This window comes from Chroicocephalus ridibundus, chromosome 1 (assembly GCF_963924245.1).
Source record: "Chroicocephalus ridibundus chromosome 1, bChrRid1.1, whole genome shotgun sequence".
Lineage (NCBI taxonomy): Eukaryota > Metazoa > Chordata > Aves > Charadriiformes > Laridae > Chroicocephalus > Chroicocephalus ridibundus.
The window spans coordinates 154215537-154241593 of record NC_086284.1 but is presented as its reverse complement, the minus strand read 5'-3'; the positions used below and the strand labels follow the sequence as shown (position 1 = coordinate 154241593).

Here is a 26057-nt window from a genome sequence, read left to right as displayed (position 1 = left end):
TTTAGTGAACATCTGTGAAGATTCTACTACAGGGCTTACCCTAATGTAAGGCTGAACGTACCAGGTAAGCTGAGCTCCCACTCGTTTGTTGGAATGGAGGCCTTTTATACCAACACAACACATATCATAAATGCTGCTCCTAATCAGTTTATCTCCGCTACCAAAACAAGCCACTGTCACCAAGAATAAGAATGCTGATCAAAACACATCTGCCTCCAGAGCGGAACATGATTCCCCGTGATAGAAGTTCAAACTCTAATCATTCTCCAAGGAAAGCATTGCTTCTCTTTGCATTTAATCAAATATCATTAGAACTTCATTGCTTTTCACCCAAAGATCTCAAAGCAATTTCCAAGCGTTAATTAAATCTCAGTTGCTTGTGACACCAAGAGTGAAAACGTTTGTGCCCCATGACAAAGGAAATCTGGAGAAATTCACAGCACAGTTCCATCAGACCAGATTTTCAGCCCATCATTCAGTAATTTGAACAATTTTTGCTTTAATTCACAGGAGTTAATATATACATTTCAGTAGTTGTTTAATTTTTGGTTTTACTGAGTTTATGACCACCTGTGAAAGTACTTCTACACTCTTCAGTGCCTCCCCATTGCCAAATCCATCCCACTGCTGCTCTCCAGAATAAACCACAGCCAGCAAGCACTGATGCAAAACACTGGCCGTTCTCTCCATCACCACTTCTTTCTCTGGATCCAAAATATACCCTCTCCCCACATTTAAGACACAAGTTTGAAGGTAAAGTTTTGTTGCATTGACTTTAAATTTTCCCCACTTCCCAGAAGCTGATGGCAATCACACAGAGTTTGACTCATGTGCTACAAGTTGAAACCTTGTCGTCTTTTCAATAACAGATACTTAAGAGCTATCATTTACAAGATAGTACTCACACAACAGTTACTAACTAAAATAATTCTCTATAAAAAAAAAAAAACCAACTGTCCTGCACAATTGGACTTGCATATTCAGGAGAAGGAAAGCCTAACCAAGAAAAGGGACTTGCTGCCATAAAGCAGTCTGTTTCATCAGCTGTGAAACCCTCAAAGACAACTGCACTTCATCTCTTCTTCTTGTAACTCTTAGTTCTTTTCTGACTCCCAGCACATAATAAGGGTCTGCCTCTGTGGTCTTTCCTCACTTTGTCCTGACCTACTGAGGTTGTCATCAGGTATTTGGTAAATGACCTAACCAGCTTTTGAAGGATGACTTGCGAGTTGTTTTGCTCTCAATACTGTGTTTCTGCTCGTCATATTTGCTGCAGTGATCACTGTACTTTCAACAGCTTACAGTCAAATTACTTCTATTCCCTTCCAGCCTTCCTTCAACTGGATACTTCTGCTCATGCAAGCATTGCCACTTGCTGGTTCTGTTCAGCAGCCAATGATCCTCTCAGCATCCTCTGAGGACCAGTGCCGATGGCCAAGATTCCCCCAAACTCTTGCTACAATGAAAACAAGCCCAACCACATAAGAAACAGTTTCTCAGAAACAGTTATCAGCCCTTTGCTAGTTACAAAACCTCATTGCCAACTACATCTTTTCCCTTTCTCACCCGTGCTACCAATATGAACAACAACTCATAACAGATCCTTCTCTTTCAAAACAGGTCATCTTCTCTTAAAGGAAAGATTTCTTTCCATATTTTTTTTGCAACTGGAGATTTTTATTTCAAAATATTTGCTCTTCAGAAACTGAGGTTGTTTAGTGTTACTTTTTCATTTTCCTACAATCAATTGCAGTCACACTCAAATCTCAAAAGGCACCTTCTATGATATGCCCATCAACAAGCTAATTTGAGCATAAGTGCTTCTTCAACAAATGAGAGTAACTCTTTATGACACGTTATCCATTTAACATCTTTCCTGAGTGATTACAGTACTTTCTTACTTTCTTGAGGGATTTCCAGTTACTTTTTCCCAAAAAACTTTGGGCCCCAGACAGAGATTTTTCTAACAGCATCAAATAGCAGATGTCTCTCTGCTTGGACCGACACATGCTCGGTCACTTCAGTGAAACAGTCTGTGGCACATAAGTGATCAGACATCGCTTTTAGAGCGGTTCTAGACACATGATTTCATTTTCCTCGCTGTCCTTTTAAAACTCATCTTTTCCACCGTCATAACTCGCAAATAGTCATTGAGAATAGAAATAGTAGCTTCACAATAATACCAGAACAAATTTGTACAGTATACTTTCCAAACCTCCTTCCCCACCCCAAAACTTCCAGGACCGTAAATTCATAAATTTTAATAGCCTAACCACTCGCCCTGTGACATACTCATTCAATAAACGTTCTCACGGACCAATGCCTTTAGCAACAGCTAATCCCCTCATCCCAGTGAAAAGTAAGCATGAAGCATAATGAAGGGCATGATTTTGGCTGTGAGGTTGTTTGTGTTTTCCCTCCCCCCAAAATCACCTACACGTTAGAAAGAACTAAAAAAAACCCTGCCTGGTGCTCAGTAACCCAAGAGGAGTTGGGAGCTTCTCACCCTCCTTCCCTCAAAAGAGTCACATAAAGTCTGAATTTGTTTTGGAATCAACAAAATCCAGGATGCCACTGTTGAAAGTATTGCTGTTGAAGCAAAACCAAAGAAACCCAGTAGCCGGGCCAAAGCGAAGAGAGAACTGAACTGTGCAGACCATGAACTTTCTAGTTTCTTGGTGCTGAGCTACGGGAATGACTGGCATGTTATATATATTTCACAGACAATCAGAAAGGCTATTCCTGTGCACTACCACAGAAATGCAACAGCTTTACCTTCTTGTCTAAAAGGAATGTCCTGTTATGCCTCTTAAGATCATCAAGCATGTCTTATTCTGCTCTGATGGGAGATCTAAAATGCAAGTCCTAGAAGTAAAATAAACCCAGGTATTTGCATTTTAAGATGCATATTAATCCAGAATAAGGATCATATTATTGGATAAAGTAAGAATGGAATTCAACTCAGAGGATACTAAATTACCCACCTGGGGTTTTCTCTTTAATGCACTTTACCATCTAAATCCTTTATCCCTGGCTCCAAAAATAATTTTTATCCCCTCCTCCAGCTAGTGGCACAGCATGGGGGATCCCCTCAATAAAATGATTGTCTGGAGGATTTAGATGGAAGAAATACAAGAACTCCATCATTAGCAACTGCAAATTGATCCACTGTCTCCAAAAGCGCTGCTCTGTCTTAACTGTCAGTTGCATTTACACCCAAACTCTAACCTACCCCATTTGGAAAAGCCCAGTGACCGCACCATGGCTACAGTCAGGAGGAAGGACCATGGAAAGAGAATTTAATCCGCCAGTCAACTGTGAAGAACAGACCTTTGGCGCTCATGTTTCCTCCCGCAACTCTCCCTGCAGTGTGCACACTCCCACTTATATAGGAGGGAGCCTGTAATACACATTTCAAGCCACTCTGTGTTATTTTCCAGACAGTTTTCTCCACACTAGATCCCTGATGGAAGTCATGCCTGTAAAACAAAGTGACTTATTTGAATCTCTTCCTCCAGGGCTGAGTGAGTAGACAGAACTCATCCACAGGAACAGAATATGATTCCAACACATGTGTGAGAGTCCAGCGTCTGAAGCTGGTTGCGAAGGTAGAGTTATCACTTTGTATAAGAAAAGAACGACATGGCAATTGTGTCAAGCAGAATGGGAAAATCTGAAAATATTGCCAAACCTGCAGGCTAAGGAACTAGAAAAAAAGGGAACATTTCTTCTGCTGTGAGGCACACACTGACTTGTTGTTATGATCTGCTTCTCCCTGGATATTTCCAGAGAATAATAGCTACAGCCACTTTGGGTAAGGGACTGGGGGGGAAGGGAATGCCTCTCTGGATGGGGAAGTTCATAAGATCTTTTCCAAATCTCTAGTAATTAACGCCACCTCCTGCCCTAGTAGTTTATAGACATGACTTATTGCTGGACAAAATCTCAGCCAGTGCATCTCCTATCAAGTCCATCAGCATCCTTCCTAGCCGCAGCCATCCAGAGTACTTCAAGAAAAGGAAGTTTACTCAGCTGCACAACAAGCAGAGTTTCAGAGTTCTCCTGGAGAACTTGCTCAGGGCATGAAAACTAGGGGAAGACATTATGGAAGCACACTTAACACTCCCATGCTAAAGTACGGCAGCCATGAGACCTCTTTGCATTAGCCACTCACAGCCGTGGCTGGGAGGTCAGTCCCAATTCTGCTCTTCAGGCAGCCCCTCAAGGCTCAGGTCACTGCCTGGACCTTGAATTGACATTGACGTCCCACTAACATACAGAGTGATTGGCACCATAGCTGTCAGCAAAACACAGCCAGAGACGCACTGTAGCCCTACTCACCCAGCACCTACTCTCTAAAACTTGTTTCCCTACCACACATTCCCACCATGCCCGCACTGAACTGCTGCCTACCTCCAACTCAACGCTACCTTCCTCCAACTCAACGCTACCTTTAAGGCACCCCCGAACATTTATAAATACTACGTACAGGTGATTCACATGTTAGCATCTGTCCAAATTGGGTAGAAACTCTGAAACAACATTCAAGAGAGGAGCCCACAAAAGCTGTCAACATGCTCATGCATGAGCTTCATAATTAGGCTTCAGAATTAACTGAAAGTAAACATACAAAGGTGAACGCTTGGTCCTGTTGTAAAGACTTGCACCGCTCACTGGAACAAGTCTTTCTGGGACATGGTAAGGAGGACAGATCACCACCACTTCTATCCCATACCAGATTTTTTTACCTCTTTCTCAAAGGGCTGTCAGTGCTCTTGTTATGCAGAAAAGCCTTCTTTAGGGTTCAGTGTGGAATTCTCTCTCACATACCTTTAGACTATTATGGATGCATCGCCACCATTATTACTGCCCGATATGTTACTCTTATGCTTTAGGATATTACAACTCTCAGCCACCTAAAACCTCACTGCATTAATACGTCAGTCAGTGTTTCTGAAGTCCATAAGCCTCCACATGCATCAGCTGGTTCAGACCCTGCTGCACTCAAGTTCAAAGAAGGTTATTTCACTGCAATTGCATAGTGCTCGGGCTCCAGGCTAGTCACACACTACCATTTCAATCCAGAAACAGTTCAGTAAACAAAGAGGAAAATCCTTCTGAGAATGGATCTGATCTCCCAGAGTTGCAAAAGCTGAATAAAAGCTGTCCAGAGAGGAAGAAAGGGATTCAGGCCTCAGGATGGCCAAGCCTCATCCTGGTGTGTGTTTTTCCAGCCACTAAGTTGCACTTATGTAGGTAGCTGCAGCTCACACTTCTTCCTACTGTCTTTAAGGACCAGGGAGAGAATTATCTCACCAGAACTTGAAAGCTGCTACTCAGTATTGAGTTTTCTCCAACAGGGCACACAGTACAAACAAGAGACAACACTGTCAAGGTTAAGAAAAACACAAACTAAAATAAAACAACAAACCATATGCACCAAAGTTACCTAAGTGTCTCTCTACTGTTTGCCTTTCCTATTGAACATGCCATCTGTTTTTGATCAAACTGTCTCACATTTCCACTAGATATTCCACTATCATGAAAGGCCCTGTCAGAGTAGAGAGAATCCTCTCAAGAGCTCCAGTAAGTCTGAAATTGTTGCCTACCTCCTTTTGCTAAGCAGTTTTGAAACCAATCCAGAAGCGGGAGAATGCCTCTCCTGCTACTTTTGCATTTTCCTTCACTTTTTTTACTACTTACAGCAAATTGATATATCAGCAGTTTAGCATGATTGCACCTAAACCATTCATTTTATTTTTAGTGACTGAGGATATGGGTAAGGCTTGTATTTCCTTTGTGCTCCTGGACGGCCATTTCAGCATCCTGGGCACAATATTCCATCATTTTCTTTTCAGACATAGGATCAGGCATTAAGAGCCCATCTCCGCCCCACCCCCCCCAAATGCTTTCTGTAGCTAAAGCAAACTCATCTCATGCTTTGAGAAACATTTTGCATTAATGCCAGCACTGAGTCTTTTAGATATTCATTAAAATGTACCTCTATTTGCAGACTTGCTATTAGGTGCGAAAAGCTTAAGGCTGCTTGAAGGAGGATACTGAAGGTGAAGTACTTCAATCATTTCTTTAAATTGCTTGTTTTAAACTATGCTGAAGGCCTTGTTAGTGTACAGAAGGCTACAGCTCTCTGATCAAGTTCAAGCCTGCCTTTCAATCACTTAAGGCAGAGCAGATTGATCACCCTCCTTTTGGGGGAATGGAATTCAAAGATAAACAGACTGCTAGTGAAAGAAACTGATGTGGAAGGGCTGTTGTTAGTAGACTTACAGCAAGGGCTTAAGTAACCACCACTACATTTCAATGACAACACCACAAAAAGCATCTCACTTGCAAAATCAAATTTAGCATTCTGCTCCTCTCCTTCAAAAGACACATTTAATCTCTGGAAGTCCAAAAGACACAGATTTTCAGCACTTTGAGATGAGCAAGAATCCTGTCTGGCTAATTCTCCATGATGTTTGTTTCATTTTGAAGGAACAATCTTTTAATGACTTAATACCATTCAGTCTCTTCTTTCCTACTATTCCCATTTCATTTCAAGCTGTGACAGCTCTATCTGTGCCCCCGTCCCACCCGCTGCCCCACTCCATGTGCTGTCAAGGCATCTGAATTGAGCCTGGGCCTCAGATCCTGCAAGATTTTAAGCTTAAGGATTTTAGCAGCATCCAGAAAGAGTTGTAATCTGGACTCCTGCAGAACACTGGCTATCCCTTCACCTCTTTTTGAGGGCATAGGATCCTTGCTACTGCCAGCTGCCACCAACCTTCCAGCCATGCTGATCTCATCCCCGCATATCACCTCCTAAAGTCTTCCCAATAGCCTGGAAACCCCTCTCAAGCTACACCTCTACAAGCTTTCAAATTTATCTTCCAGAGGACCATGAGAGCTAAAATAAATAAGCAGTTTCTTACAAAGTGTGTGCTACACTTAAAAAAACCCCATAAAATTCAAACTAGTTGAACAGGCCCCTACAAGAATAACCAGTATCTGCAAAGCAAAATTCATCACTCTGTCTTCCCCATGCTCCATGTCCTCATGTCTGCAGGACCACCCTCTCATTCCTTTACCTCACCATTTCTGCCTAATATTCCTGGCAGTGAATGACTGCTCCTACAGCCCCTCTAGAGAGGCATCTGAAACTAAACTAGACCTAGCATGCTCTCTCAGATGGCCTCCAGGACAACTTCAAAGTTCCATGAGGTGACTTGTTGCTTAACAAGAACTGCATCAGTCTCAAACTGGAGAAAAATTGATTCCCTGCCCTACAGACAGCCTCCTGGTGTAAACTCACCAAAATGGAAACCCATCACGATGGAGCTCTCTTTACTGCTCTCCTTCTACTAAGGTCAAACCCTTACAGACAACAGAGGAACAACTACAATGCAGTGTCCAAGCTGCATCCCAGAGCCACAGTGCACAACAAAGGACACAGCACAGCCTGCAGCAAGACCCTTCTTTGCAAGTTTACACAAATGTTTCATAATACATTCCACAGACCTCCTAAATCAAGTATATTCTTATGTCAGTCACCCATTTCCACTATTGATCATCATGACTAATCACAGTAATAAGTTTAAAACAAGAGGAGGAACACCCAAATGCACCTCATGATTAAGGTTTTATCCGCATTTTCAATTTCAGGACTACTCGCATGTCAACCCCGCTCCTGTCCCAAACATTCCTTAAGGCCCTGCTGCCTAGCCAGCCACTCCTTACCTTCCTTAATCACACACTTACCAGACTTCCTCCCCATGCCTGACAGCATCTCCACAGTGCTTTTGTTTTCCAACTACCACTTTCAGAAGTGTGGCTCTCAGTTAAATCTTTATTTAATATTAAAGTCATTTTCAAATATTTAATATGAAATTAATTTGAATCCAATTGGGGAAGAACAAGAAGGATAGGCCTGTTTAGTAAAATACTAGTCCAGACAAGCAAAAGACACTGAATAAAGATCTTTAAAAAGATCATCCCAGAAATTCTTCCTTAAACTGAAAAAGCACAAGGATAAGAAATATTGTACACTGGACAACCTGTGGTTGGATCACAGGCAAAGGAGATCAGGACCTTGATAACAGCAGTCCAACCCCAAGTGTTTGTTTTCTTTCTACTGCCATAACACTCCATGAGATAACTTGCATAGGCAATTTTCCACAGATCTGTTATACAGAAGTGTACACTCTGAGTAATGAACTGACATATCAGAGGTTATTAACATCTCCTGGCAACAAAAACTCTCCTCAGAAATTGAGAAATCCCACAGGGCAAGCCTAGCTAACCAGGGGGGGCATCTCACAGGAAAGCTAAACCCGTGGCCCATCTGAAGTACTTATCACGACCACATTCCTGTAAAAAATTCCATAGTGCACGATTCCAATACAAGCTGTCACACAGAAAATGCTGGTAATGATGAAACAAATAGATGAAAGACTACTGGTTAATTGAGTGTTTAAATTGGTCATTCTGCCTCCTGTGACTTACATCAAAGGCCCTCCTTAAAAGTCCAGGAGTTAAACTCATATAGATATTATGTCAGATTGGCTATGTTAGAATATTTATGTTTTAGGCAGTAATGATATGTATTAAAATCTCAGTAGCTACAGGCGATGAATCTGATCTTTACTGCAGCTTCCACAGCAGATTAATTACATGAATTCAGTTAACATACACAAGGTTAAAGCTTCCATTACTCCAAAACACAACCCTGGAAAGTACGTGCAGCCTCTTGATCTCCTCACAGTACTGATATCAGCCCCAAGAGGACAGGACTTCCTAAGAGGACGGGACTGTTGACAGTACTGACCTAAGACACCAACCTGTACAGCCCAGCAGCCAAGAGCCTGCTCAGGTCAGTTCTCTCCCTCTGCAGGATGTGGTACTTTGCTGTTCTCCATGTGGAAGAGGCCAGATGGGTCCCTGCTCCCAAGGGTTAGGAATACGACAGAGGAAAGCTGAGCTACCCCCTGCTCTTTCTTAGTGATTCCAGATTGCAGTCCAGGTGCACAGCTAACAAGGCACAGAGGAGGTTTAGATGCTGTGGGTTGACAGACCTACTCTCCAAGGCTGTTCCCAGTGGGTCTGCTCCGGGTCTCAGCCATAGTTTACTGGTTTTTTGCACCTGCACATCCCTTGATTCTCTACAAGCTAATGAACCCTGCAGAGTGCCTCATTCATCACATACCTTGCACAGTTAAACTTAATAGCAAGTCAGCTTGTTTGAGTGCATTTGGAAAGAAGATAGCTTGGCAGAGTCTCGTCTCATGGGCTATTTCCCAGATTCCCCAAACCAGGGGGAAGGGGAGGAACACTGCTTATCTTCTTTCTCCCAGTTCTCCAAATGCAAAAGTGTCTTTCTGGTGTCCCCTTAAGAAGACTGAATCCACCAGCACTTTTCACTGTTGCTTCTGCACAGCCACTAACCGGCCCAGGGAATATTTCTTCTACAACCACAACTGTTACCTTCAGCCATTTTCCAAGGAAAGAAAGAAAGAGCTCACCTTCCTTGCACAAGGGATGGACATGTCATTTTAAGAATTCATACTCAATTGTCATGTCAGCAACAACTCAAAGCAGAAGCTTTCATCAGTTAACGTGGTAAAAAAAAAAAAAGATTTGTTTGTGGAAAGATTTCTCTTTCCATAGAGTAAAGACAGACTCTCTCACTCCACCTTCAACAAATTACAAATTGGCATGCCACTCTTGAAAGCGCTGTACGAATCCAACTGTTCCCACAAAACAACCCCAGAACATCTGCATCTTTGTAGTACTGAAGTAATGAGTTTGACACACTCAGCTGAGTCTGCCACACTGAACAAGCTTCCTCTCCATCAACACTGCAAGCTGCTGTTTTGCAGATCAGAACTTCCCCAGATAAGGCAGCTCCTTCCTGGAAATGGAAGACAGAGCTGCTCTATCTCAGGAAAGGGAAGATAAAAGGTCACTCTTCACTAAGTGACAAAGTTCTCACCTTGAAAGCTTTGCCCCTTGATTGGCATGAAACAACCAAGGTCACGGAACTTTTAATCAGACGCCTGCATAATTACTAAATCGTTATTAATTGTATCAGAGAGCCAAGACCTCAGAGGAAAGGCAAAGCAAACAAAGAGCCCAATGAAGCCTCCTCTGTTGTTCGAAAAAATTGGTAATTAAAAGTCATGAGTGCACCAAAGTGCGAGGGAACGGCATCACAGTCACTGTTCAGGACTCAGGAGTGACTTGCATACAAAACAGCAGGCTTGTCTCCCCAGGGAAATTACAGGCTACTGTGTTACAAAGCAGTGAGTAGGAGAAAAAAAAGAAAAAAGAAAAAAGCAGATGGAGAAAGAACCACTTCAGTTATATCAATAGCTTTATTTGCCCCACACAGAGGGAATGCACTGCCAACCAGTCCCAGGCTTGAAAGGTGCCTTCCACATGTTTCTGGCAGCTCTAAAAAGCCTTCTCCCAGCCTTATAGCATGAAGGGTTCCCATAATGAGAAGTGCATAGAAGAATGAGACCTTATGTTCAACCTAATCTAGCCTACGCACTCTCCCACTCCCTTGCCCAAACAAAGACTATTCCAATGAAGCGCCTTTATTTGCCTCAATGACCTGAGCTCAGCCTTAGTGACTACCCTTTCCTCAGAGGCTGCTCTTCAAAGCATCATTATCAAAAAATCACGTAACTTCAATCTGCCCTTAAAAAAAAAAAAACAAACAAAACCAAAACCTCATAAGAAGAAAGAATGCCAGGGTCCTGCTCACACCATAATAAATCATACTAGGTAATCATGATCTCCACTGAAATCAAAGCAAGTACTTTTGCTAATCAGGATATGAGAAGATAATGTTGATCTGTTTCTACACCATTGATATGATATGCCATCTCAGGGCACTGAGATAACAAACATGGCATCAGACGAAAAAAGGCACCACGCCATCTACCAGCATTTGTAGGCAAACACAAGAATCTCTCTGATCTGATATACATGTAATCTTATATATCCAATCCTAAAAATGACCATATGCAAGAGGTGACAAGTCTGGGCCAAATCCTTGAAAAGATCAGTTTAGATGGATTATGAGGCTGAGGTGAGAATAACAGACCCTCTCAAACCCTCTCATGCGCTCAGCCCTCCCAACATACATAAAGAGAAGTGCAAAACACCAGAAGCCCAAAGAGAACAGTTTGTAGGTCCCAGAGATCAGAACAAAGAGACATTTTCTATTCCACTGCTCCAAGTACAATGACTCAAAAAGATGTGTCTTCTAGATACTCTGAGTAAGAAAGTCTCCCATTCAAAATATGAGCAAGAAGGAATAAAGGATAACTGCAGCAGAAGCAGTAATGCAATTTGTGGGAGTCTGCCACTGAATAAAAAAATTAGTAACAAACAACCTCTGGCGAACTGCAGCCATTTCATTATGCTTAACTGTGACAGACCCGAATCCAATAAACTTTTACTGAAGTGCATCTGGTCCTTCTTTATCCCTTTTCTGAACTTTCATTGCTTACCAATGCAATGCCCTTTCACTGATGCAATCTTATCACAGCACTTTGTTTCCTATTGCTACATGCTAAGCCCCCAACCCCCATGTGACAGCACCGTACCTGTTGAAGATATCGCCTGACACCTTTTGCAGATACTGAAGGGCATCTGCCACCTGCTGAACAGCCTCCTCCCTGCGCAAGTCCGGTTGGATCAGGGGGACTGAGTATGTCTGCCCTTCCAAAAAGTGCTTCTGGGCTACTGTAGCCATTGTGCCTAAAGGAAAGAACAAATAGGTCATTACAGTAAACACACTTCCATTTTATCACAGCTTTTATTCAGAGACTTCCACTCTCTGCTCCCCTAGTTATTTTAGGAAAGCATTTACAACAGAATCGGTGAGCTGAGGAGAACGACACAAGTAATACGGTTGACATACCGGATTTTTAATAAAATCCAAGGCATGTACAGTGAGGTGGGAGCCTCTTGCTCATCTGAATGCTTTCAGGAACAATAATTTTATTTTTAGCATGATAACTTAACAAATCTCTGCTCAGTACTGTGCTGAAAACAAAGACCACACTTTGGAGCAAAGTCAGTTCAGGGTGGCGATAAGACTCGTCACAAATCACCCTGTCCCCTCCTCCCATCCTCTTATTCCAGATGGTCATATTTCAGGTCATTCAACCCTATTAGCAAAATGCAGTATTTCACCTTACACTTCTGCTCCAAGAAACACAACCATCACTCCCTTCCAAGAACAGCAGCTATGAAATTTACAGGGCATGCATGTGCACACACGCCTTTGCTCCAAGTAGGTTAATGAGAGTTCTTCCATTCTGAGATTCCCAGGAGCTGCTCATTGCTTCTGGTGACTGGATTTTTCCTTAGTAACTATCTTGAAAAAAGCCTCCTTATTTTAGGATCCTTTCATGTACAAAACCTAAGACTGAAGTCTTTCAGTCGCGTTCAACACATGCACCAGAGCAGTATGCATGCTCCTGGATGCAACTGGGCCAATACCACCGCGCTACAGTTCAGCCAGAAAAAGGCTATGCGTCAGCCATGTTTCCATCCTGCCAGCCTTGCTCACCTGTCCCCTCAGCAATTCCCAAAGAGCCCACCTCCCATGTTTTTGCTCATAAAAGTAATAAAAAAGTTCCCAGAACACAGAGGAGGGTCTAGAGAAGAAATGCATTTCTCTGAGCACATTAGAAATTGTAAATTCACAAATACATTACTGTTAGGACAGCCTGATTAGTGAACAGAGTGTCCATTTCTAGCGTCCATTTTCTAGCCCAAACTCTGCAACTAGGGCTACACAACTCCCTTCAAACTCATTTTCTCTGTGTGTCTTGCTCTTTCAGACTGTAAAAAAAAAAAAAAAAAAAAAAAACAAAACAAACAACAGTCTACAGCTGCTCATTACAGGGTTTCATCATGCAGAGTGCTGTATATTCATATAAGAAAATAGTCATTAAGCTGAAAAGAAGCAAAACAAAAGAGGATCAAAAAGTAAGTTATCAGAAACAGACAGAGATATCTCAGGACATACGATGTTCTGTCCATGGCACTTAGAGGTCTGCAGGAGCTAGTTCAGGGAGTACTGTGGTGTGTAAACTGTATTCCAGCCTGTACAGCAGAGCAAGCGGAGAAAAACATAGAAACGCAGCCCATATTGGAGAAACTCACAAAACAAGACCCTGAAGAGATAGTTACAGCATAAACCAACTGTTTAATAGGTGAAAATTAGAGAAGTCGTCACACATTCTTTAAATTTTTGCTTGAAAATCTTGCTTCACAAAATGAGAAGGTATCAGATTAGACTTGCCTGCAGCTATTCCTGTACATTTAAGAAACATTATCCACCCTCTCCAAATTTGTCCTTTCTGATCCTACCACAGCAGGTTAGGAAAGACTTTCTGTAAATGTGATGTGGCTGTTGTTTTGGGGTGTGGGGTTTTGGAGGGCTGGGGTTGGTTTGGGTTGGTTTTTTTTGGGGTGTGCATTTAATAATCAATCATATGAGAGGTAAAAGAAGGAGGAAACCTAGGAGCCTTTCCACAGACAACGAATTTGCAAAATCAAGCCCAGCCATCAGAAGAGCTGGCTCTGCTGCAGGAAGCCAAGATCTACTCTGTTTCACTTCATGCATCACTGGCAGGCAGACTTTGTATCCACACTCTTTAGCAGCAATGTTTGCACACTGATTAGTCTTCTTGACTGGGCCTATTCAGCAGGAAATTATTATTTAGAGTTGTAAAGCATACAAGCTAATCTGAGAGCAGTATAGCTAATTTTGAGATGGCATTTTTTGATCTGCTGACCACAAGCAAGCGGGAACCCTTTTGCTTTCAAATCTACTATTTGACTGGCAATGCGGAACAAAGCGACCAAATAACACAGCAAGTGCACGGTTATGAAGTACTTTGGCTCAGCAGCAAACCAAGTTTATGATCCTCCCTGCCACCGGTCACAACTCTTCTGTTGCATCAATGCTGCTGATGTTTGGGATGGCTATTTTTAACTCTTATCAGTTCAATGACCCAGTTTACTGCAGCCAGATAAACAGCTGTAATTACCCAGTCATGAAACAGAGCAGGAAGCAGGGGCAAGAAGGGGACTTCTTAAACTTGCTTCACTATCAAAACCATTACCATGTAGCGGTAATCCTACCCCCCAGGATGAGAGGGCCAAGCTTTTCACCTCATGAGGCCAGATGAGGTTATACAGCCCCAGTACGATTTCCCAGACTCTCACCAAGCCTAATTCTTAGTGACCTTTCTAAAGCCAAGCTCGGTTCAGCTGCTGACTGACAGATGCTCACACTCAGGAGCAGCACTCCTCTAGCTACTAACAAACCGTTTCTTTCGTCGCACTCAGAAGCTGCAGACTGTTCTTCAGGCCCTGCTGTTCCCTTGCAAAGGGAGGAGCACACAGGAGTGGAGCAAAGCAGGAAAAGCCCCAGGTCCTCCTGCTTGCACTGTCACAGTTCACCTGTCAGAAAACTTCAGTTTCGCAGTTTCTCAATGCAGCCTCTCCCACGAGCTCCAGATTCCCACCTTTCCTAAAAAAACCCCACCAACCACATTAGAGAAATGTGGTAGACTCTGTGGGAACTGCTATTGGAGACAGATACAAGAGACAATTCTTTCTGTGCAAGGTAACAAATTTGAGATTTATAGCAAGAAAGAGGAAAAACAGCAGCAGCCTTTTAAATTACTAGACTCAGGCAAAATCCCATGCTACAGCTGCTATTTATTAGCTCTTGTGACCAAACTACCTGGAGAAACAAGCTAGTTTTACAAACACTTTGAGTAAAGGCCTAACCGTATGCTTAGAGTAAAAGCAGAATTGCTTCCCATAACAGACAGTAACTGCAGGACCAAGGAAGATTTTAATTAGGAAAATTCAAAATATTCCCAACTAAAGTCAGGAAGGAAAGCAAACACTGAATGTCACTCAACAAGACTGACTCTTCCTTAATCTCAACCTCCAGTGCACTGAGAAGGAAGCAGCACATTTCCTTGACATCTTGCCATGATCCATTATTAGGCAATACATAAAAACACAGTGCTGAAGATTAGAAATATCTCAGCTCTCCCACCCTGTCCAATGCATGCCAAGCCCTCATGTAACATGTGCGCCAAAAGTACAAACAAACTGTTCCTATCTTACACATGGAAGCGACTTCCACAAAGCAACCAACTGGTTCCAGTATCACAGTACCTGAAAGAGGGAGCTGGCATGTTTCAGCAGAAAGCACAGCATCCTGGCATTAGATGGCCAACATGGAATAATCAGATGCTCCAGTGAGAAATGGGCATATAAAACTCAAAGCAAGCATGATGCAGATGTCAGATCACCCAAGAGATTTAATCATTAGTGGTGTGACCACCTATGGGTGACACAAGGCAGAAGAAACAGCAACACAGCTCTTTTTTTTGTGATCAAAGAGGCTCTGGAAAAGAGTTGCAGCATCTAAGGGCTCCAGCCACTCTTTATTCAATATTTTTTTATGTGTCAACTTTCATGATCAAGACAAATGTGCTCTACTGTTATATAATAACATCATTTGCCTTATTAAATTGCAAACAAAGAGGAAAAGGCTGTTTTCTCACTGCACCACCTGCTTATGAGTGCTATAACCTGATTTGGAAGTTTTAACTAGAGCTAGCAACTGCTCAGATCCGCACTTTTGCCTTAAGCTGCCTATGCCTTTAGACTCAAGCAAGCTGGTACAAAGCTCGTCAGGGCTGGTGGCTATCCCTCTGCACCCGAAGCTGCTCTCTCCCTCTCAGATCCAACATCGCACCAGCAAAAACTGAGCAATACAGCAGCAGTGGGAAATGCAACATCAGCCCCCACCAGACTGTCTCACCTTTCCCAAAGACTTACACCAGGATGGGCACAGACTGAGCACTCCAGGATATTCAGGTATCTGGAACCAACAACTGGTCATACTGCTTAATCATCCCAGGGAAGTCTAATACTCTGATGGCTACACAGGGATTTGCAGCTCTGAACCCAGAAAAGGAAGTATACAATTCACTGCTCTGGATAGGTAGAGAAACAAACACTCCACCTACTTTGCTCACCCCTTGAGTAACTTCCCCCTGAACCCAAGAATAAAACTCCTTATGTCAAGGCCAAGCCCAAGAGAATTTGTCATGGAGCAAACAGAGACTGTAAAAGCAGCAACACTCCTCTAAGTTCTTTAGAAAATATTGCTCCATGGAGGACCGATCACCAAGATCATTATCTATGAACAAAAGAAACCCCATAACCTTAAAATATCTTAATTTTTCAAGGGAACATAAACAAAGGCAATATTAAGAAAATAATTTGGCTGCCCTCAACACAGGCAGAGACTGTAAAGCTATATACAAGCACTTACCAGATGCATGTTTTGCTATGAAAATAAAGGGAGAATAAAGCAAGCCTCCAACAATACTTGCTTTCTTTACATGCTTCAAGGGATTAAGAATAGGGGGCTCAGGGGAGAAGAGGGCTTAAATACTGCAAAAAAAGTCAGTGTGTATTCTTCAAATATACAGGGGCTGCTTCAGCAGTTACTTGCTGCTACTGTTTCTGCACTGGAAAGGCAGAATGAACTAAAGGCCTTTAATTCCCACATGCAGTAACATCTCCAAGAAGAAGTGACAGGCTATCTCTAGCCCCATGTCTCCCCTTTGTAGGGCCCCAATAAAAGATCAATGCCTTGTAGCCACCTGCAAGGACGCAGAGACCAGCAATACACAATAAAACCCAAGTCTGCATATCCCTCACCACTTACCGCTACACCACTACCACCAGGATGGTTTCACAGTGGGAACAGACGAAGTCACAAATGAACTACAGGTTAAGATTAAACACACTTACAAGATAGATTAGAGCCAGGCTTTGGGCACAGTTTATCACAAAGTGCTGTCTTCTCTGATAGGAAAGTCACATCCATAACTTGGTTAACAGTGAGAAGCCACCCCAAATTCCTCACTGACAGTAATTTCTTACACATAATACTTTCCATCATGTTTACCTAGGGACAAATGCTGTCCCATCCTGGATGACAATAACAAATTGACAGGCTTACTGTCACTTTCCTCTGCTCTGATCTAGCGTACTACATCAGCACACTGCTCGCAATGCCCAAATGTGGCTTTTACAGCTCACATAGCTCCCAGCTGCTACAATGTCTGCTGTATGCCTCATCACAAACTTTTACTAGTGTACACTTAACTACAGTACTCTGTAGTACTGTACCCAATATACTACTACATCACCCTTATTCTCTACTTTCTGCACAGGCTTCCCACAGAATTTCAAAGCATGATCAAATCTGCTGGCATATTCAAGTCCTACCTTGGTTGTACCAGAAGCTTGCCTAGAGGCCATTCCAATAAAATATCATAATGAACTCTGCCAAGAAAAAAATAATAAAAAAACACAAACATAATTGTATCACCTTGACCTCCACAGAGTTTACCAGAGTTGACCTCCTGTGAGTTTACCAGCTGCAAGGCCAGGGAACTGTATTTGAAAAGAGACTTAAAATGCTAGAAAAGCAAAACATGTCCTTGCGTATGCTCCTCCTGTTCAGGGACAGGATAAGGCAGTGGGTGCACCTGCACTCATACTGATGTAGACAAGCAACTGAAATGAAAGCTAGAGGTTGCTCACACACCGGTGGCAAACGCAGCACAAGAGCCTAGATCTAAGTCCTATTTTATCGGGCAGCAAACAATTATTCTGCCCTGTGCTGACATTCACTGGAGGGGTTGAAATTTCGTCCTCCAGCAGAGCACACAATAGGTAACTATCCTGGGTAGGAGAGCAGGATGTATTTCCAGCAGTGAGATGAGAGGTTCACCGCAGTCCCTGTGCTAAGCCAACTTTACCTTTTTGAAGGAGGGGAGGGGGTGGGGGGGAAGGGAGGAGGAGAGAAGCACTTTGATAAGTTAAGAGGATGAAAAGTCTATTTATATTTTTTAATTAACCATGTTCTACAGTGTTATTAAGCAGCAATCAAAGATGCAGATGGTACTGATTTGATTGGCAAGAGGTGCACTGTGCTGAATATTAAGGAACTCTGCCCCTATAAATAGGTCTAATCACCATCTGAAGGCTGGAAGGCAGTGATGAAAGAAAGCATTAATAAGACCATAATTAGGACCCGTAGCAGGCTGTACTCCACCAGGGTGCTCATGTTACTAGACATCTCTTATAGTTGCATCCTCAAACTCTGTTGTAGACGTTACCACTTTGGGCCTCAAGACCTATAGTAGCTATTTTAGACAAAACTATGTAAGAGTGGGGTTTCTCCATCTTTGGAGGGCCTGGCATCAGTTAAGATTTTACTTCCTAGCACCATTTCTGGAGCAAGAGAGCTCTCCGTTCCAGCTGTCCCAACCTGCCCACTTTCAATGAGCGAATTAAACTGGGCAGCTGGAGCTCCCCAGGCACAGAGATGGGCAAGGGGTGCAGAAAAAGCACGAAGCTTTAGAAGCTATCATTCTCGCTTCCCCTCAGAGCGGCAGGAGCACATCATGGCCAGATCTACATCAAAGTTAACCTAGACACAGCTGTAAAAGCCATTTCTGCTCCTCTGCTACAGCTTTAGAGAGACACTTAATCTCATCAACCTCATACTTTCAGCCTGTCCTTACAGTATAGCATAATCTCAGAAGAACAACATAAAAAAGTAAAAAACGAATCCTACAAGGCATCTCCAGATACGTGGGGATAGTTCCAGAAGTCACTCATTGATATGGGACTGCCTGAACAGCCAAGATTTTTTCAAATGGAGTCAGCCTCCCATATCACACCACGGCCCTGCAGAAACTGCAGAGCACTGAGGAGCGTGACCTGACACGCAGCAGGACTCGGGGGCTCGCGCTGCATTTCACACACTGCATATCCTGGCCTCGTGGGGCAATATTCTGCTTGGAAATGGCAGGAGTGGATTACATCACTGAAGCAGTCTCACCTCATCTGTCCTAGCAGCAGCTGTGGGAAAAGGAAAAGCTTTTTCTGCCGCACTGGTAAGCTCATGTTACGAGACATTTAAAGATAGATCAGGTAAAATAAAATTATAGCAACTCTCCAGAAGACAGAATGCTACTACATTAAATTATTTTTTTTAAGGAGAATCTGAAAGGTAGAAACTTAAAAGAATTTAGAAGTTCACTTCGACCCTCTCAGCTCCACAAGCTAAGATGGCCTCTAAGTCAGTACTGTCTTGCAGAGCTTTGCGAAGCACAGACAGCAGCCCTCACTGCCATGAGGCACGCAGCTGCAGGCTGCATCACCTTGCTGAGAAAGCTAAGCACAGGCTGAAACTGCTTTCCTTCAGCTAGATACATAAAGCTCATTTTATGGGCAGATGTTGGTATCTAAAGTTAATCAGATAACCCACTCTGCAACTGTCACCTTCAGCTTTCATCATTAATGGAGACAATTAGGCGCTCTAATGAACAATTGATCTGATTCTAAGGCAGCCATTTAAAACTGACCAAAAGCACTATGCTAATTGCCTGCTCTCCCTTCCTCTCATTATTTGTAATAAAAGAAGCCTAAGCAAACATCTTCGCTACACCTACAATACACACATCAAAAGTAACGCTGAGAATCCCAGCCCAAACATGCAGACACTGCTCTTCATTTGATTTCCTAAGTGGAGGTGCTTTGGTTTTGTGCGGCTGAAGTATACAGAAGCCACAGGCTATGCCAAAAGTCCCTCGCAGTGCCATTTCACTGCAGTAAGTTCTCTTAAATGCTGAAGTATTTCAAAAGCAGGCTAGCTGAAATGCTGATGTAGAGCTTCCTCCAGAACATTTGGTTCAGAAAAATAAGGAGCTGCTATCAGACCACAGCAACAAATACATACTTGCAAAACCATAGCACTATCCTAAAAAAATATATTAAAATATCCAGTTAATTTTTTCCTCTAATTTTCTGATGCAAAAATCAGCTTCAGTCTCATGCAGAATGACCTTAGCTGCAAATCTAACCATTGCCACATCTCGCTGCCCCAGACCCACACTAGCAATGTCCTATTTTTCACCTCCAGATTCAGTACCCTGTGCTCCAAAGTTCTGGAGTTTTACGGCACCCATGCCCTACATGCACTATGTTACAACAGAACCTGAGACGTTTAATGAAGGCAACAACCGAATCAAACTAGCAACCAAACCAGTTCCTGTCTGTTTTACACAATCAAAAGCAAAGGGCATGCTTGCTTTTCTGCAAGATGACAGGAGAGGAACTCACTCACTATAAGCAAGTGTCTTCAAGTCTGTTCCCATTTGCTAGAAGGAACATCCCTACAGGGTGGCCTGGATGACAGGAGCTGACAAAAAGCTGGGTCAAAAGAATGACACCTCAGAAATCAATAACCCACTAAACAAGCTGCTGGATGGACTATTTTCTGGCAAAGGTTATCTTGTGAAGGAGTCTAAGCAGAGTTGATTAGCTACAGAAATTGCTTTTTGAGTGATAAAAGTGATTCCCTTCAAGCTCAAACACCATAGCCACAGGAAACATTGCAATTTCAAACATAATCCTCCTCTTCCTCTGCACATTATCTTTAATCAAAAAAAAAAAAAAAAACCAACCTGCCTTGCTTTTAGGCTTATCTCAGTACTATTTTTCCCGAGCCTTCAATTTCTACCCTTCTCTTTTACTTCTCAGGCCAAGTGTGCAGTGACTGCAGTTACCTGGTATTACCAGAACCCAGACTACAGAGTAGTTCCAAAGATTATCTGCTTTCAGTTTTCTTGCCAATGAACTCCTGAATTGAGAGATGAGAACAGCACTTTTTATCTGAAGGAATGAAGATTAAAAACTCAGTTTAAATATCCAGAGTGATAGAAGAAGGGTAGATGCTAAGACTAACAGCCTGTGCTGCTCTGGGACTGCCTCAGGCATTTTTCTGCCCACAGGCTCTCTGGAAGTGTGGCTACTTCCCCCCAGCCAAAGCATCCCAGGAATACAGAGGCATACCAGGCAGCCTTTACATCCCAGCTTTGCTACTAAGAAAAGACAAACATAATTAAATACCAGAAGAACCTATCAGCCTTTCGCTAACTCTCCTAAAAGAAAGTCTAAGCGAGGGATAGTTGAATAGAGCACCTCCGACTCCCCAGAAAACCAAGACACAGAATGCCCCTCCAAGGACGTGCCAAAATCACTTTGCTTCCAGCCCTTGCCTCTAGCAAGAGCAGCACTATCCGCTCCACTTCCTTTCACTGCTCAAGGAAGGCTCTGTCTTTCAGAGAACTGGCAAGAAATAGGGACAGTTTTAGCTTCTACTTCATCTACTCCAGGATAGGTCAACCCAGTCTGCAAATCACTGCCAGCAATCCCCGCTGTGCAACCTAAATGAAATAAATAGGTCATCTCAAGCAAGCTCCTAGCTGACATTTGCCTGAATCACATGAAATGCCACAACCACAGCTGGCACCATCCCACACTCCTTGTTGGAAGCTGCACTGTAGAAGCGAGCGGAGTCAAGAATTAGTCTACTCGCCCCAGGTACAAAAAGCCTCCTTTTTTGAGAGGCCTTTGGGAAAATCCAGGTGCTGTCCAACCACTCAACACTTGAGCCACATCACTTAAAAAAAAAAAAAAAAAAAGAAGAAGAAGAGGGAAAACCTCACCAGAATAGGACTTCTGTTGATTACTAAAATAAATAGTAACAATGGTCATCACAGCTGGATGTAGATTCACAATGTTCACTACGTCCATCAGCAGCCTTTCTTCATGTGTACAGCTAGGTCTAGTAGCCCTGTTGTCTTTTGAGCGTTGGCTGACTCATTCTTTATTTTGAACATAGAAAAATAAATAATACAATAAGTGCAATTATCACAACAGCACTTGGGTTCACTTGCAAACATTGACAACGTGTTTTCATTTGACAAATCATTACAACATCACAGCTACCAGCTTGGGAGTGAGGAACATGTCCTTGTGCAACTTGAAGGCAATCCATATTAAAACTGATTTGCCAGTACCCCAGGTAGCAAATGGTGCTGATGCACTTATGGACTAGAAGTTAAGTTTTTTTTATAATCTGTGGTGCTCTTTGAATTAGCTAACTGTTAATAGCAACCAATCATTCCTTGGAATAGTACAAACCCCCCAGAATCCTATTACAAGTCATTATGCCAACTTTCTGAGTAAAAATCACATAACGCACATCCCAGAGTCCTCTGACCCTCTGTCTTGGACACATCTTTCTCTTTTTTGTGACTCCCTTCAGGCTGCAACACCATGTCAGTCACAACAGGGTACCTAACCCACACGGAGAGAGGGCATCGCCCTTCCCACTCCCCAAAGCACAATGTTGAGTCCAACTGTCCCACATTTCATTGCCAAGTTCCAATTTCCACACTCCACACCTGCCTGGCAGCTTTTCCAACCTATTTCATGGCTCAGCACTGAGGCACCGTGTGAGAAGAGAATAAAAAAGGTTTTCTAAACCCGTTATCCCACCCAAACAGGTGCTGTACAACTCCCATTCCACATTACCGAGCTCTTCTTCCGAAGACCCGGCCGAGCCCCCGAAGGGCAGAGCCCGTAGCCACCACCAGCAGCGTCCCACCGGCGGGTGACAGGCCGCCCACCCCGCAGCAGCCCCTCACGGTCGCCTACGGGGCCCCGCCGGCGCCTCCCGCCCCGCTCAGGCCCAACGGGACAGAGGGAGGGAGGGAAGGAAGGGAGGACCCCCCCGGTCCCGAGCTCCGGCCCCTCGCCGCCGAGCCCATCCGAAGCCGTTCTCGGCGCCCTCCGCCAGCCGCGGGACACCCCGTCGCCGCGGGCCCGGCCAGGCCGCCCCGAGCCCGCCCCAGCCGCCGGGCACAGAACGGCGGGGGAAGGGGGCGGGGCCAGGCCCAGCCCGGCGCGGCGCGCGCTCCCTGCCGCGCCGCGCGCCCCTCACCTGCCACCAGCCAGACACGCCCCGCCGCCCAATGCAGGAAGCGGCGCGGGGCGCCGCTTCCGCCCCCTGTCGTCCGTCACTTCCGCCCGGTTCGGGCGCCCCGGGCGCCTCGCTTCACGCCCCTGGGGCGGGCCGAGGGTGGGGCCGCGCATGCGCGCGGCTGAGGGTGGGGCGCGGAGCGCGAGGCCGACTCCAGCGGCGGGGGGCGTCCGCCATGTTGCGGGACGGTGGCTGCCCGCGCCGGTCGCCATTTCCGGGGGCTGCTGGGCCGGGCGCTGCCTCCTCTGCCCCGCCTCAACCCCTCCTTGGCACCGCCGCCATCCCCTGTGCCCCGGCTGCCGTGCTGGCCTGGTCCCTGTGTGGCCTTTGGAGGCCCAGGTGGTGGGCAATGGAAGCGGGCGGCCGGCCTGCCTGCCCTGCTGTCCCAAAGCTGGGCGTTCTGCCTGCTGTGTGAAGAGCCGATCTACACACAAAGTGGAGATACGCGTTAGTTTTGTGTCTGTGCGGGGATGGGTGCTAGGTGGGAGCTCCACAAAGCTAGGGCACCTTGGCTTATGAACTGCAAGCTTTTACATTTTACGAAAAGCAACTAATTGACATACTAATCGTTGGTGGCTTGTGATTTCACAATAAGCTCCTCTTAGCTACTTGTGTTCTCACTTCAAATTAAAGATACAGTCCATTCCTGTGTATAGTACCTATCTATCTATCTAGTATATTTGCCAGGGGAGTTTTAGATTCGACATTAGGAAAAACCTGTTCACTGAAAGGGTTATCAAGCATTGGAACAGGCTGCCCAGGAAGAGGTGGAATTGCCATCTGTCGTGGGCGGAGTGATTAACTTCACTTGTAAGAGAGAAGCAGTGAAATGTTTATTAACATAAAACAGTGATTTAACAAAGTTAGTAGTGAATGCGACAGTGTTTTACGAGATTCGATGCCAGGGTACACCTGATTATTTACTGCATAGAGGCCAGGGTCAGACCAGCTGTCAGGGAGACCCTCCCGTTGAGTCACGAGGTTCGGAAAGGACCCCCTGGCTTTCTAAACTCCTTCTCAGAGAGGAGTCTGGGTGCGGCTGGATCTGATCCTAGTCCCAGACTTGGTCAACGGTTTATGTCTAAAGGATTATATATGCGCAATCAATCCTTGTATCACTTAGCTAAAATTTCAAAGTTTAGCATGCTATTAGTCACTCACCAAGAATCTGTTGCGGCGAGGAATCTCTCGACCTCGAGGAGAAGAACCTTAAGCGAGCGTCCCCACTCAAGGGGAGGTCCTGTCGTGCAGCCCGCTGCCGTGCAGGAGAGCTCAAAGGGCTCTTGGGCTGTCCGCTATTTATGGAGTAAGATAATTGACCTATAGGCATATTCTCATGGGAACAAGATAGCTAGGTCCCCACTCCAGACAGTGTTTTGGTTATGTTGCCAGCCATCCCCCAAAGTTCAAGTGCAACTCATAGCAACTCCCGCTGATGGCCATGGCTTGAGCAGGAGCCGGGACGGGGGAAAGGGGAAAAGGGGAAAAGGGGAGAGCACACCGCCACACCATCCCTGGTAAAAGACGTGTAGACGTGGTGCTGAGGGACAGGGTTTAGTGGTGGTTTTGGCAGTGTTAACGGTTGGACTCTATGATCTTAAAGGGCCCTTCCAACCTAGACAATGCTATGATTGTACATATGTAAATTACTACACCTGCTCAGTGAGTAGGGGGTCTCATGCAGGAGGCCTATAGCTTAAGATTTGCAGGTGTGGTTTTCACATTATAATGAGCTGAGTTCACGTAAAGGGCACGTGCTTTGTATTTTCAACACTTTGTAGCAACCAACAGCCTTGTTGTTTTAACCGAATACCCTGGTTTCCCTAAGTTATGTTCCCTGTGTCTTTTTGCTATCTACAGGCTGATACAACACATCTGTTTTCTTTGGTTGCCCAAGGTCTTTTCTTCCTTAGCGGCATCTTGCCTGCTTTGCCTTCACCATGCCTGTCCCGTGACAGGGCACCGGCAGCCCGGGGAGCATTGCCGGGTGCCTCGCCAGGGCGGTGGTGGCCTCCAGCAGAGCTCCGCAGACGGACACCCCGTCAGACCACGGCCGTTCTATGAGCAGTGCCCCACCGCGCAGGGAAGGGGCTGTGGGCACACCTCTCAGCCTGGGCCCTGCCCGCATGTCATAGAGTCATGGTTTGAGAGAAAATCCCACACGTGTTGTGGGTTTTTTTGTTGCCACGCTCAGCCCTGCTTCTGCGCCTGGCTGCTTTTCTGCTTCCACGTATCTGGTATGGAGCAGGGCAAGGAAAGGGAGGAATCTCTGACCCACACGGTTGTTTGTTTTCTCTCAAGTGCTCATGTTTAGAGTAGGGCAATTTAAAAATTTGCTTTAAAAAATAATGAATATATATATATTTTAAAGTACATTCTACTAGTTTGTTCTTGTGTTGCTTTTATACTCGCCTTTATGCACACATTCAAGCAAACAAGTTCTTCCAGCACAAATATTGATGAAAACTGAATTTCAAGAGTGCATCTGTAAATATTAAAACTGCATTTTAAAGGGGTATGTGCTACACATGACAGAGGTATTTGCATGCTCATCCACTTTAGGATCAGAAACAATTCCTCAAGACTTATTTCAACAGTTACAACATAATGCTATTTGAATAGCAAATACCAGTTTTTGAATGCACACAGGGAACATTAGTGATTGATACGTGGCATTAAAAACAGTGCACAAGGAAAAAAAAAGAGGCAAGCCTTTTCAAACAGTGAATGCACTTGAAGACATCAAGACCTGCTCAAGCATATTCAACTTGGGAAAAAAGGGTAAATCCATTACATAAATTACCTGCTGCAGATTCTTTGCTCGGTTCCACTCCTTTGCAGTGGGAAGCATGGAATGAAGGGCGGGAGCAACGTTGGACCTGTTGGAGTTGCGAAGGAGATCAGGAGCCAGCAGCAGCTGCTTCTCCGTTTCAGAGCCTGCAGGAGGGTGCGGTGCTTGCCCCTGTGATGGTTGAATGATGGGCCTGGTACGACCCATCAGCATGGAGAGGAGCGTTAAGGGCACAAGGCCCAAGAGCTGAGGATGAGGGTAACAGCTGCTGAAAGTCTTTGTAAGGGAAGAAGGTTATGA

At 44.4% G+C, this 26057-nt stretch overlaps 1 protein-coding gene across 4 annotated transcripts in view; it reads right to left on the bottom strand.

Moving 5' to 3' along the window:
• Positions 1 to 23033, bottom strand: part of WASHC1 (WASH complex subunit 1) — a 45013-nt gene extending 21980 nt beyond the window's left edge. Inside the window, exons 1-2 of one of the 4 annotated variants that reach the window (XM_063319097.1) lie at positions 22928 to 23033; positions 11613 to 11766 (exon numbers count right to left, since the gene is read on the bottom strand). In XM_063319097.1, the coding sequence (XP_063175167.1) occupies positions 11613 to 11761 (149 nt within the window). In that variant the 5' untranslated portion in view covers positions 11762 to 11766; positions 22928 to 23033. Of the gene's footprint in view, positions 1 to 11612; positions 11767 to 12731; positions 12753 to 21647; positions 21781 to 22518; positions 22891 to 22927 lie in introns of those variants that run through there. The other 3 variants (XM_063319089.1, XM_063319079.1, XM_063319104.1) reach the window with 3 other exon arrangements.
• Between the last annotated feature and the right edge of the window lie 3024 nt (positions 23034 to 26057).